General features: G+C 66.3%; 1 protein-coding gene across 1 annotated transcript in view; it reads left to right on the top strand.

Annotated features, from left to right (window-relative positions):
- Positions 1 to 2: 2 nt before the first annotated feature.
- The window catches only part of CNNM4 (cyclin and CBS domain divalent metal cation transport mediator 4), a gene marked incomplete at its 5' end in the record, with an annotated part of 15,133 nt that continues 1,867 nt past the window's right edge, over positions 3 to 13,268 (top strand). Inside the window, 7 exons of the mRNA XM_026085276.1 lie at positions 3 to 1,230; positions 7,205 to 7,348; positions 7,427 to 7,564; positions 8,246 to 8,415; positions 8,652 to 8,751; positions 10,875 to 11,056; positions 11,135 to 11,386. Of these exons, the coding sequence (XP_025941061.1) occupies positions 3 to 1,230; positions 7,205 to 7,348; positions 7,427 to 7,564; positions 8,246 to 8,415; positions 8,652 to 8,751; positions 10,875 to 11,056; positions 11,135 to 11,341 (2,169 nt within the window). The remainder of the gene's footprint in view (positions 1,231 to 7,204; positions 7,349 to 7,426; positions 7,565 to 8,245; positions 8,416 to 8,651; positions 8,752 to 10,874; positions 11,057 to 11,134; positions 11,387 to 13,268) is intronic.

The following is a 13,268-nucleotide window of genomic DNA, read 5'->3' as shown; positions in this document are numbered from 1 at the left end:
CGGGGGCGCCGGCCCGCGGGCCCATCCGCGTCACGGAAGGCAGCGAGGTGCTGCTGCGCCTCTACGGGCTGGGCCTGGGGCCCCTCACGGGCGAGCGCGTGGCCTTCGCCGAGCTGCGGCCCGCCGCCAACGCCTCGGCGCCCAACGGCACCTGCCCCGAGCGCTCGCAGGACCTGGTGGTGCAGCCGGGCCCCGCCGAGGCCCGCGACACCTCGGCCCTGCTCCGCGTCCGCGTCCAGCCCCTCCGCAAGGACGAGCAGGCCAAGACCTACGTGCTYTGCACCCAGCGCCGGCCCGGCCAGCCCTGGTTGCCCCACCAGGGCCTCGACGGGCACATCGTGGTGCTGGAGGAGAAGAAGTCGCTGCTGCCCCGCTGGCTCCAGGCGATCCTCATCATCGGGCTGCTGGTGCTCTCGGGCATGTTCAGCGGGCTCAACCTGGGCCTCATGGCGCTCGACCCCATGGAGCTGCGCATCGTGCAGAACTGCGGCACCGACAAGGAGAAGCGCTACGCCCGCAAGATCGAGCCCATCCGCCGCAAGGGCAACTACCTGCTCTGCTCCCTGCTGCTGGGCAACGTGCTGGTCAACACCACCCTCACCATCCTCCTCGACGACCTCATCTTCTCCGGCATCGCCGCCGTCATCGCCTCCACCATCGGCATCGTCATCTTCGGCGAGATCGTGCCCCAGGCGCTCTGCTCCCGCCACGGCCTGGCCGTGGGCGCCAACACCATCATGGTCACCAGGCTCTTCATGCTGGTGACGTTCCCCCTCTCCTACCCCATCAGCAAGCTGCTGGACTGCATCCTGGGCCAGGAGATCGGCACCGTCTACAACCGGGAGAAGCTGGTGGAGATGCTGAAGGTGACGGAGCCCTACAACGACCTGGTGAGGGAGGAGCTCAACATGATCCAGGGGGCCCTGGAGCTGCGGACCAAGACAGTGGAGGACGTGATGACCCCCCTGCACAACTGCTTCATGATCAACAGCGACGCCATCCTGGACTTTAACACCATGTCGGAGATCATGGAGAGCGGCTTCACCCGCATCCCCGTCTACGAGGACGAGCGCTCCAACATCATGGACATCCTCTACGTCAAGGACCTGGCGTTCGTCGACCCCGACGACTGCACCCCGCTCAAGACCATCACCAAGTTTTACAACCACCCCGTGCACGTCGTCTTCCACGACACCAAGCTGGACGCCATGCTGGAGGAGTTCAAAAAGGGTGAGAGGGCTGGGGGCTGGCCGGGCGGGCGCCGCTCGCRGGGCTGCTCYGCTCCGCTCCGGCCGAGCCGGGCTGCCGGTTTGTTCCTGCAGCAGCGTCTCCGGCTCTGCTCGGAGGAGGCTCTTAGATGCCGGAAGCAAAACTTCTCTGGCAGTGCTCCAGGGCCGGAGCTGTTTGCGCACCGTGACAGCCCCGGGGGCTTCTTCGGGGCCGAGCTCCGGGCTCTGCCGGCTTTGGGCGTTGAGATTCAGACGGGGCGAGGCGTCTGGGCGCCCGCCGCTGTGCCGTGCCGCTGGGAACGGGCAGGAACCGGGGCGGCAGCTCCGCCTGGGTGCCTGCAACGGGGCCGTGTTTCCGGGGACCGAGCTGGGGAGGGACGGAGCCTCTGTTTTGCCGCCAGCAGGGCCCGCTCTGCTTAACGCTTGCCCCCAGAAACGCTTTGAGGCCGTTGACTTGCTTCTCGTTCCTAATTAGCAGCCGCGGAGGCCCTGGCGAATCGCTCTGATCCCTGACTCGGGCTTTGCTCCSTCTTCCGGGCCCTTTCCAGGCGCTGGGAATGGCGAGCTGGCCCCGATCGTGGCGCTTCCTGGCCTGCTTCGCACTCAGGCACCCAAAAACTGAGAGCGCCCCAGGGCCTGGAGGGGCCACCCCGCCGGTGGGAGTGGGGCCAGGGCTTGTGGCAGGCTCGTCTCCTCGGCCCCGGTGCCGCTGGGAGCGAGGGAAGGCAGGTTTGGAAGCGTCTGGGGTCTCCGCTCGGCCCTGGTGCCGGTGTTTTTGTGCCGTGCGCCTTCTCGCCCCGGAGCGAGCGCTGGTTAGAGCCCTCGAGTCCCGGCTGCGAGGCTGGAGYGTGTGCYGCATCCCCGGCTGCGGGCAGAGGCCTTGTCTCTCCTTGTGCYCGGCCCTGGGCAGCTCCCAGCTTCYCTCCYGCTCYRAAAYGGTGTCCCACAGCCCTTGGCRGGGCYRCRCTGAAAGCAGAAGGAAAACYRGACCAGCCAGGAGACYGTCCTGCCTTCCCCGGCTTCTCKCARCTTCTGCCGGGCCGGTTCCCATCGCCCAGCTTCCCTGCCGGCACGTGTCGGGGCACCGGCTGCCTTGGGGATTTGGCAACGTCCGGCAGCCGACCTGCCCGCCGATTGCGCCCCGAAACGGGCTCAGCTGTGTCCGGAGCGTTGCGCAGCGGCGGCTCTTCGCTGGGAGGGTGGGCAAGGGGGTGAGGATCRGCACGGCGCCGGCTGCGAGACCTGCCTGCCTTGGGGACGGGATAAGTAACCCGGCTTGGGAACGGCTGTGCCGGGTGGTGCCAGGCCGCCCTCAGCCGTGCGTGACCCCGGCGTCTCCTCCGTCTCCCGTTACATTCGCGTGGGGAAGGTTTGGTCCCATCGCGGGAGGTTTGAGCGTTGCCTGCGGGGTTTGAGCCCCTGGATCTGGGGGGGTGGTTTCCAGTCTGGGCTCAGCCAGTTCCAGCCAAGAAACCGCACGCTCCTCGGATTTAGGAGGTCTAACGATTCCTCCCGCAGCCAGAGCTTTGCTCCAGCTTGGGCAAGGATTTGGGAGTGACCTGGTGGATCCAAACCAGGCTGATCTTTGAGGCCAGCAAAGAGCTCGGAGCTTGTGTGCTGGCCTCCCTGGTGACAGCGGACACGTGCTCCGGCCACAGCAAGCCGCAGCCTCTGTTTCTCTCTTCCCTGATGCTTTTGCCGTCGCGCTGCCCCAACCCCCAAAACTCCGGCACGGGAATCGCGCCGCTGGATTGCAGGTCGGCGTTGTTTGCGGCTGGAACCGCCACGGGATCTCATCGTCTTCGAGGCTCCGACTTTCATTCCTGATTAATGAAAACCTTCTTGGCGAATGCTTTTGCTTTAGTTCGGCTTGCACCGGTTCAAGAATTTCATCCCGAGCGGCGCAGTACGGACGCGCGCGGCTGTCCCTCTTAATCCTGGCTCTGTTTCCCAAAACCAGCAAAACAGAACTGGAGTCCTGTTCTGTCTGTGCGCTGTTGGAGCTGGAGTTACCGTGGCTGCTGGCACCGGCCTTTCCCTCCGATGGATCCTCGTGAAAGGATTTAAAGCCTCCTCAGTCCGATTACAAGGCCTCGGATGTCCCGTATTGTTATTTTTTTGTCGCTGCTTCTCTGGTTTGAGAGTGGGTAATTTGTGGGCCTGCTGCCTTCCTCGGACATGGTAGCTGTTTCCAAGGTCCCTTTTTGGGGCTGAACACCGATTTCTCGTTACTCGTAGTCACCATGGCTCCAGTACCGGATCACGGCAAGTCTGTGCCCTCGTCCTGCTGGTTGGGACCTGAAGTGGGAGCGGGAGCCTCTCTGGGTGACTCCGGTCCCCTCCGCGGCACGTCGCAGCCCTGATGGCTCTCGTGGGGGAAGCTCTAGGGTTGTTCTGGGGAGCTTCAGGGCTTGGAGTTGCCCCGACAGCTCTCTCCAGCTCCCTAAACCCATCGCTAGGGACCGGGTGGTTTGGGACAGGACGTTTCTGGAGAGGGAAGGTGGGCCGAACTCCTTGGCCTTGTCTGGGTTTGCCTCTGGCATGGCATGAGCTTCGTGAGGAAATATCAGGACTGGGTTCGAGCAAAGCAAAAGGCGAAGGAGGCAAAAATCAACCAGCCGTGCTTCTGACCGTCCTAAGCATGGACCTCAGCAGCCGGCATCTCCCCAAGCCACCACGGACGTGTCCCAACCACCGGCCTCGGKGAGAAGCCCCTACAGCGACGTCTGGCCCTTCTCTGCAGTTCGCGGGCCTGAACCCTTCCTTCTCCTTCCCTCGGCACGAGCCCAGCTTGGAGGAGGTTTGACCTTGGACGTCCCCATGGTAGCTGGAGCTCCCGGACTCCGTTTCAACATCGGGATGTTGCTTCGCTCCTCTGCGGCTCCCGCAGCTGATCTGGGAGCACCTGGGGCTTTGCCCGGAGCCAGATGATCCTCGGTGCTGACGGTCTTTGGGATGCAGCTGTCCCCTCCGGTCCTGCCACCSGCAGGCAGCGTGGATACACCTGCGACCCTGCTGCTGCCTCCGTTTCTCGTGCGTGCTGCGTCGGGAAAGGATGACGGAGGGTTGGTTGAACGGGATTTGGGAAAGCTCCTGGGGTTTCCCTAGAGATCACCCACACCTTGTTAAATAGATGGCAGGCGCGGGTCTTCGGGAAGCAGCTCCCCGTGTCGCTGCCGATGTGGGGACCATCGCATCCAAGCGGTCCTGGGCTGGTCCCGAGCAGGCTCAAAAAGCCGATCCCATCGCCTCTTCCCTCCTCTTGCCACTGGCTGAGCGCGGGCGAACGGSCGCCGCCGCCGCGGATGCTGCCCCCGGAGAGGAGCACGGAGGCCCCGGGGTCTCGGCGCGGTCAGGAGGGTCTCATTTTGCCAAGGGGATTAGCCGGGGTGGGCGCAGGAAGCGTTTGGTTTACACCACCGCCTGCGTAGCCAAGCGGCACTTTCGGAGGCTTTTCCATGCTTTATTAGCGTCGTTTCCGCAGCCTTTTTGCCGCCGGGTTGTTTGAATCGCGCGAGCGTGGCCACGTCGCCCGAAGAAGGAGAAGAAGGGGAGCTGCGCAGTGCCGATCTCTAAAATTAGCTTTTTCGCTAGGTGTGAATGTGCTGGCGAGGGGCCTGCAGTCACCAGCTCTAAAATTAAATAACGGATGGTGTCGGAGAGGGCAGCGCCTCACTCCACGCTGGCATGAAAGGCACCTGCCTAAGCTTGGAGGCTTGCGGGATGTGGATCTTGACCTTGCTGCTGGCCTGGGAGCGAATGTTGCCAGGGATCGGGGGGGTTTGTGGGGGAAGAGGCTCGAGCAGAGYGTCCTACCGCGTGCGCCAGGCAGGGAATTCACGGGGGCCGCTCCGTTCTTTGCCGTCTCCAAGAGGTTTAACTCCAGGAGCTGGGGGCAATCGGCCCTTGTGCCAGGCCGGCAGGGATCCCCCGTCGGGGCGCGCGCGCCAGGGCCGCGTCCGCGTGCTCTCCGTGAGCAGCGCGGGGAGAAATGCCGGTGGCGAGAACGCCAACGTGCTCGGCTTAGCGCGTCGGAAAGACACTGGATCAGTCCTCACCGGGGCCAAGATCCATAGGGTGCGATCCAGGCAGAGCAGGAGGAAGAGACGGGGGGAGAGAGGCGGCGCAAGGCTGGCCGCTCAGGGCCGAGAGCCCGTCGCGTGCCAAAGGGATCACCCAGAAGTATTTTTGGGGGAAGAYGCTCAGGCGATGGCATCCCCCAGCCTCCGGCTCACTCCTGGAGGCATCTCTGGCCCACAGAGGACGCGGATGGGCGCTGGGCAGAGGAGCTCCCCGTCGGACTAACGTCACTGCCGGGCTTCGTGCCCACAGAACCGAGCTGATTTGGCACAGCCRAAGAAACCGGGAGCGTTTCCCGAGAGCGAAACTTCCTTTGAAACCCTCGCTCTGCGGGCAGCGAGGTCCGGAGCGCGAGGGACGCCGGAGCCGTCCCCGCCACGGGTGCAGCCGCGGGYGGGAGAAGGGCTGGGCGCAGAGCGGGGTGGTGGCCTGCCGCAGCCTGGCTCGCCCAGCCCTCAGGGCTGCGCCTCCGACCTTTGGGTCCTGCTTCCCGGTTTTCCCCGGCTGCTTTTCCGGTTGAGCAAGGGCTGGGGCACGAGTGGGGACGGCTCCTGGGCCCGCACGGCTTGCGGCGATGTCAAATGCCACCCAGACATCTGCAGCTATTCAGTCCCCATCAAAGTCGGGGAGGAAACGTCACCTCCCTTCGTGCCTCGGTTTCCCCAGGCTAAGGATACCGGTCTCGCGAGCGCCTTGCTGCTGGCCTGAGCCTGCTGCGGTTCTCYGCCGCCTCCGGGCCCTGGAAGCAGGGCTGTGACTTCCAGCGCAGCAGTAGCAATCCTCGACCGGAGTGACCTTTTCCGGCGCCGGCGGCTCAGCATGATTTCTTCCATGCTTTCCTTYGGCTGGGGCAAACACCTCGGGCAGACGGATGGAAAATCGGCTGTCAAGCTCGAGGGGGAGAGCTCGGGCTCGCTGCCCGGCTGGTGGCCGACACGAGTGGGGTGTCCAGGGACCCACGTCGGTCACCGCCGTCACCAGCACCCCGCGTGACCCCTTATCTGGGGACCAGCGTACGTACGGCCCAGCTGGGATCAGCAGCTCTCTGCCTTTGGCTCTCTTTCCCGGATGTTTTGGCTCTGGGATCGGGCCACAGCACCTGGCATCCGGAGCGTTTCCTCCAGGCCGGGACAGCCCAGGTCAACTTGGCAGAGCCACCGAGGAAAATTGGAGAGGCCGTAGCCCCTGGCAGCAGCGTGACCCATCCCGGCGGGCTCGGGGCCGCGTTCCTCCCCGCGGCCTGGCTGCTTCCTCGCGTTCCTCCTGCCGCGTTGATGGGTTTCGGGAGCATCGTTTCGCCCGGCAAACGCCTCTCGGCCTGCGGGTGCAGGGGTGTCGTGGGCAGGCCGGTGCACGGGCGCCAAGCGGAGCCAGTGCCATCGGGGCAGTGCCAGCACCCTGCTGCGCTCTGGTGACGTGGCACAAGCTCCTCCAAGGACAAATCCCCAATCCAGCGCCTGGAAAAGCCCCTGGCCAAGCCCCGCTGCAGTACGGAGATGCCATGAGCCCCATGAGCCCGTGTCTGCACTAAGGGCAGGGGGGAATTATGTCATGGCCTTAATTGCTGTCGTTAGGCCRGGAATTAGGGCCCAGCCCAGGGGCTCATTTAGATTTTAACTCTTTTATTGTTTCCTGCCCAGGGAGGGTGGTGGGATCGGCTGCCGGGAGCACCCAGATGGGCAAATCCTGCTGAGGGAAGGGCCGGGTCCTTGATCCCAGTGGCAGAGTCCTTTCCCACCCCGGCTGTACTGCTTGCGGTGGGAGCCCATCCCAGGGATGGTGGGGCTGGAGGCTGCCGGGAGCAAACTATGCACCCAGAGGGCTCCAGGCTTTCGCGCAGGGTGGTCTCACTTCCAGCGGGGTGCCGTGACCAACGTCCGCGTGTCTGTCTGCAGGGAAGTCCCACCTGGCCATCGTGCAGAAGGTGAACAACGAGGGCGAGGGAGACCCCTTCTACGAGGTGCTGGGGCTGGTGACGCTGGAGGACGTCATCGAGGAGATCATCAAGTCGGAGATCCTGGACGAGTCAGATATGTTCAGTAGGTTCTGGGTGCCGTGGCCTGGGGCGGGGGGACCCGGGTCCTGCCTGCCCGCCCCTGACACCCTGCTCCCTACAGCCGACAACCGCAACAGGAAGCGGGTGGGCAACCAGAAGAACAAGCGGGACTTCTCGGCCTTCAAGGACCCCGTCAACGAGCTCAAGGTGAAGATCTCCCCGCAGCTGCTGCTGGCCGCTCACCGCTTCCTCTCCACGGGTGAGTTGAGGGGAGCGCGGCTCGGGGTGGCCGTCGGCTCAGCCCCGCTCTGGAGCGCCGGCGCCAATGGCTCCGTGTCCCTGGCACGGCTTCGCAGCTGGATGGGCTCCGTTCCCTTCCCGCAGTGAGGAAGAGTCGCTTCAGCCATCCCATTCAGAAATTAATACTTGCGTCTTGTCTGCAATCCTGCCCTTATCCCGTCTGCCGTGGCTTTTCCTCTGCGACCTGGCTGGGGGGGCCCTGCCTGGCACTGCGTCCCCGCTGGCTGGCCGTGCTCATGGGGTCACCTCCCCTTGGGGGCCTCATCCTGCTGCTGGAAACAAGAAGGGACAGGGCTCGGGGATGCCAGCTCTGCCTCTGACGCCTGGCAGGTCCCTGGCTCTCCAGGACAGTCCTGTCCCCCTGCTGGCATGTGCCCCTGTCACCCCGTGGCCTGGGGCTGGCCACGCTGGCCTGTCTCCGTCTGTGGAGCTCGTGGAGGCTCCAAACCTGTTGGCTTCCAGCTCAGGGAGGCGTCTATGGGACCCAACCTGATCTAGGGCACGTCTCCAAGGGACGAAGGTCCCGGCACATCCCCCATCGCCTTCCTCCAGTGCCCACGGTACAGACAGCCGGAGGGAGGGGAGAGAGGCGAAGCCTGGGCGGCCAGGGACTCTGACCCCCTTCCCCTCTCGTTCTCAGAGGTGACGCTCTTCACCCCCAACTTCATCTCGGAGAAGATCCTGCTGCGGCTGCTCAAGTACTCCGACGTCATTCAGGAGCTGAAGTTCGACGAGGAGAACAAGAAATCCCCGCGCCACTTCCTCTACACCAAGAACAAGGCGGCCGATTACTTCATCCTCATCCTGCAGGTACCCGGGGCCGGGCACGGGGCGCTGCTGGGTCCTCGCCGGTTGGGTGCGGGACGGCGAGCTGTAACCCCGGGAAGGCTGTAAGGGTTCTCCTTCCATCCACGTCGCGATCCATCGCCAGCCACGAGCCCTCGGGGGTGGCACGTGCAAACGGGGCGCTTGCCCGTCCTGTGGCCGTGGGTCGTGGCGCGTCTCTCTGCGGCGTTACGGAGCGTGACACCGTCTCTCCCTCGCAGGGCAAGGTGGAGGTGGAGGCCGGCAAGGAGAGCATGAAGTTTGAGGCGGGAGCCTTCTCCTATTATGGGGTGATGGCCCTCAGCCCCCTTCCTGCATCAGGTAAGCAGCCCCCGGTCGCCTGGCACCCAGCGTGGGCAGAGCCCCCCGATCCTGCCCTAGAGCTGCCTTTTGGGGAGAGGAGTCGCCGGAGGCTACAGGCCCCAATTTGGTGCCCCCAAGCTGCTGTGGGGCCTGGGCACCCTCTGCCGATGGGCTGAGGGCAGCCCGGCTGCGGAATAGCCAGCACCTCGCCTGGCACTTGTCCTCGGGGACCCGCACCCTGAGCGCACGTGGCAGCGGGGCAGAGGGTCCGCGCCGGAGCTGCAACCCTGACGTCCGGGCTCGGAGCGTGCGGGCAGATCCGTTTCTCTGCTGCTCCGCCGCCGGGCAGCTCTCCCGGCGCTGCCAGGCTCTGTGAGCACCCAGAGATGGAGCCTCTCRGTCCGCGTGGGGTCACCAAGGGACAGCACAGGCACTCGTGACAGCGGAAAAGCCCCGGGGGGCTTAACCCTGCCCTGGGGGTCCCTGCCCCTGTGCCGAGGAGAAGCGGCTGTGTTTATCCTCGGAGAGCCAGGCAAGCCGCAGCCGTGCCCGAGTTCCTCTTGCCAGGCGAGGACGGCTCTGTCCCCCTCAGCCGTCCGCCTGCAGCACGGATCCGTGCCCATCTTCTCTGCCGCGGGCCTGAGTGTGGCGAGGAGCAGAGGTCCGGAGGCTGGGGGAACACAGCAGGCGCCGTCTCCTTTGCCYGGAGGTCCCTCTTGACGTTGTCCTCTGCGTGTCTGTGTTGTCCGTGTCTCTGCCTAGCCCTCCCAGCCCAGCCCCGGCGCCAATCCACAAAGCGAGGGTCAGTGTTTTCCAGGTCGACAGGTAAACGGTGCGGCTGCATGGCGTGCCAAACCCCTCTGTGACCGGATTAACCCGCCGTTTGGGCGTCCCCACCACCCCGGCCCCATTAATGCGGCACCGGGCACCGGCCCCCCCCCCCGCAAGCCRGGCCGACTCCGCTCCTCACGGTCTCGTCCGACTCTGGCGCAGCCGAGCGTGGGGCTCGTCCGCGCCGGCGGGGAGGATCCGCGAGCCGGGAGACCGTCCTGGCTGCCTTCCCCTCGCCGCTGGCTTTCTCGCCCCGTGTCCGAGTGCCTCCGATGTCTGCAAAGGCGGCTCCGCCAGCTTCCCCTGCCGCAAGCAGGCTGCTCCGGAGACCTGTCGTGGTAGCCTGCGGGCCGAAGCCGAACGGTGCCGCTGCCCGGCATCTCACGGCCCCGCTCGTAGCGGCAGAGAGGTCCTGGGCTCCCAGTAACCGCCCCAATTTCTCCCAGCTGCCTCCGCTGTGCCTAGGACGGCGGTGGAGTAGGGCGATGGCGCTCCCCAGGTGGCCGCGGCCCCGTTTGGTGGCCGCAGCCCTGTTTGGTGGCCGGCGAGGAGGCGCCTCTCTTCCCCGGGCTGCATGTGGCTCCTGTGTCACCCCGAGGCTTTCCGAGCACGTCACTGCGCCGTTCTGCCCCCGTAACCCCCACCTCGACCCTAACCCCACGCCGGGCGAGCAATCCGCTGGCCTTGTGCTGGGACCCAGGGCGAGGGTGACGGCTGGTTGTCCTGGTCCCGGAGCAGGGCGCCTGGAGGGTCTCGCCGTGCCGGCCGGACTCCCGGCTGCGGTCAGGGGCCATTCGGCAGGAGCGACAGGCAGGGACCGCGTCCGGCACTGCGTGGGCAGAGCCGGGGACGTCAGGGCTCGACCACGGAGGGCACAGGGCTGCGCTTGGGTGGACATACGTCCCGTTGCTCTCCCTGTGTGCTTGGCTCTGCGTCCCCAGATCCTACGGGACGGGGCTCCGATACCGGCCTTGCCGGCAAGTCCTGGCCCGCTCCGGAGACAGGGCAGCATCGTTTGGGGCTTGGCACCCCAAAGACCCATCTGAGAGCTGGTAACCTGCTGGGATCCCGTCCCGTGTGTCCTGCTCCTTGCAAGGGCAGTATCCGGAGCAGCGGGTTGAGGGCCTGCAAGCAGCACACGTGCGGAGAGTTGCCAGGCCTCAGCACGGCTCCAGGAGGGGACGGCTCTCAGAGGCAGGGCAGGGAGCTGCACTTGCATCCCCGGCGGCCGTGGGATCCGGTGCCCCAGCGCTCCTCGGCGGCCAGGCGAGGCCGCGGCGCCGCTCACCTGCGCTGCCCTGTCTCCGCAGAGATCCGCTCGCCGTCCCACGTGAGCGGCCTGCACCGTTCGGCCTCGCTCAGCTGCCACGAGCGCTCCGACTCCGTCTCTTCCCCCGTGAGCGGCAGCAACAACCAGCTCAACGTGGGCGCCGGGCCCCAGTACGTGGCCGACTTCAGCGTCCGGGCCCTCACCGATCTGCAGTTCGTCAAGGTGAGAGGGGCGGCCGAGCGGGGTGGGGGGGTTAGCGGGGGATTTGGGGGCCTCCTAACGCCCTCCTTCCCGGTGCAGATCACTCGGCAGGAATACCAGAACGGCCTCATGGCTTCCCGCATGGACAGTTGCCCCCAGTCCCCGGACAGCAATGCCTCCAAAGTGGAAACCAGCCTGCCGGAGAAGCCCGAGCCCTCGAGCACGGACGAGACCACCAGTCTCCTGAACGAGAGGAACTGCCTGAGCCGCAGGAGCAACCACAGCTCCTTGGAGAACTCCATCTGACCCCGGCCCCGCCGGGGACGCGCTCGGAGGACGCTCTGGACCAAGGTGAGGGACGTGGAAGGGGCGCCGCCGCACGCACGCCCCCGTAGCTTTTCTCTTTAGGGACCCTTCCCTGTACGAAACGCCCCGCATCTCGCGGGGCAGCGGCCTGGAGGCAACGGAGCGGATACGGGTCCGTGGCGCGGCGCCACGCCACACACAAAGGGAATCATCCCCCCCCCCCTCCCCTCGCCGCAGGCAACGGAGCCGTTGGGTGCCGGGAGCCGCCGGGGCGAGGCTCTGCCCGGGTGCGGATGGAGGGATCTGCGGCACGGTTAAAAAGGGAGCCCGGTTTTGCTGCTGTTTTGAAACTGGCTTTTTATTTAAACGGATCCTGATGGAGACGGAGGGCCGCGCTCGGCTACGGGCGCGCGCAGAGTGACGGCCCGACGCCTTCGTCCGGCCGCGGGTTCTCCCCCTCGGCTCGGCCATCCCGCTGGGACACTGAGGTCCGCGGCAGCATGGCCGGTGGGAGGCAGCGTGCTTGGCCGGGGCCGCGGCCGCCACTCGTTCAGCTCAGGGAGCCTTAAATTCTTGCACGTTGCTTCTCTCCGGTCATCCTGACCTGGCGGCCGGTCCTGAGCCACCGGCTCCATGGAGGTTTCCACGTCTGCAGCCGCTCAGGGATGAGCCCGGCACGGATCCCGCTCTTGCTGGAGGGCGGCTCAACGTTTTTGGGTGCCGCGGGCCCGTGGAGGTCCAACAGTGCCGGGAGCTGCCTGCGGCCGGACCCTTTGGGAAGGACGTTTGGCAACGCGAGGGCTGGCCGGGGCTCCACGGCGTGCCGGCAGCGTTTTCCATGTTGGCTCGTGGAGACACCCGAGCTCGTTCTGCTCTCGTCCCTCTCCCGGGAATCCACACCGCTCCTGTCATCCGCTCGCTCCAGCCTGCACTCGTGGGAGAAGGCCTCCACTTGTGCCACCTTCTCGCCGTGTCCTTTCCCATCCCGCTGGGCCGGGGCCCCGGGGAAATGCAGATGCCCCGAGCTGCCCTTTGGATGCGTTGGGGGCTTGCGGCGCCCAGAGAGCCCTTGGGCACCGAGAGCGGCCCGAGCGCGGAGCGTCCTTGGGGAGGGTGCGACCAACCCCCAGGAGTCCCCACCGGCGCCAAGTTTTCCTGCTGGGATGCGCGGAGGAGGCTCCGGCATGAATGCCGCCGGGACGAGGCAGGCCGGGACCCTCTGCACCATCCCGGCTCAGCTTCGACTCCGCTTTCCGTGCCGTCCCCCTGCAAAAACAACCGCAGTGGGATCGCCTTCTCTCCGCCCACGGTGCTGGAAGGCCCTTGGCTGTCGTGGCCGGCTTGGAAAGGCAACCGCGGCACTCCGGGTCACTTTCCCACTTGGCACCCAGACGGTCCCATCCATCCGCAACACGAGTGCATCGGGGCTTTGCCCCCACAGGAAACACCCGGGCAGCAGGAAGGGGCTGCCGTGGCGTCGCCRCTTTCCGCTGAAGCCCGGATTTGCCCCACGGCCTCGTCTTGGGGTGGGATAATCCACCCGGTGCGGTGGATCCCAGCGGGAGCTGGCCTGGTTTTGGTGCCTTTCCCGCCCCTGGAGGCGGAAGAGCCGGGAGCGGTGCTGGAGCCGGCGGCAGTGGGGGGGTCCAGCAGGGCTGTCTCAGGGAGTGCTGGCCGGGGCGGCGGGCACGGATCCCCGCCGGGAGCGGCGGTGGAGGCGGCGGGAGGGGGGGAGCACCGGGATCCCCCCCCCCCCGGCGAGCCGGCACCAAGCTAGTGACCAAAGTTGTACAGAGGCGGGGGGGGGATCCGTCTCCGTCCCCCCGCCAACCGCAGCGGGACGGGGGGAGCCCAGGGTGTTTGGGGGGGGGGGCTCGGCGGCAGCCTCCCCCCGGCGGGGTGCCCTTTCTCCCCGGCCTTCCTCGTC

This window comes from Apteryx rowi, unplaced genomic scaffold, assembly GCF_003343035.1.
Source record: "Apteryx rowi isolate R43461 unplaced genomic scaffold, aptRow1 scaffold_662, whole genome shotgun sequence".
Lineage (NCBI taxonomy): Eukaryota > Metazoa > Chordata > Aves > Apterygiformes > Apterygidae > Apteryx > Apteryx rowi.
The sequence above is the reverse complement of the archived record's forward strand: the minus strand, read 5'-3'. Positions and strand labels throughout refer to the sequence as shown.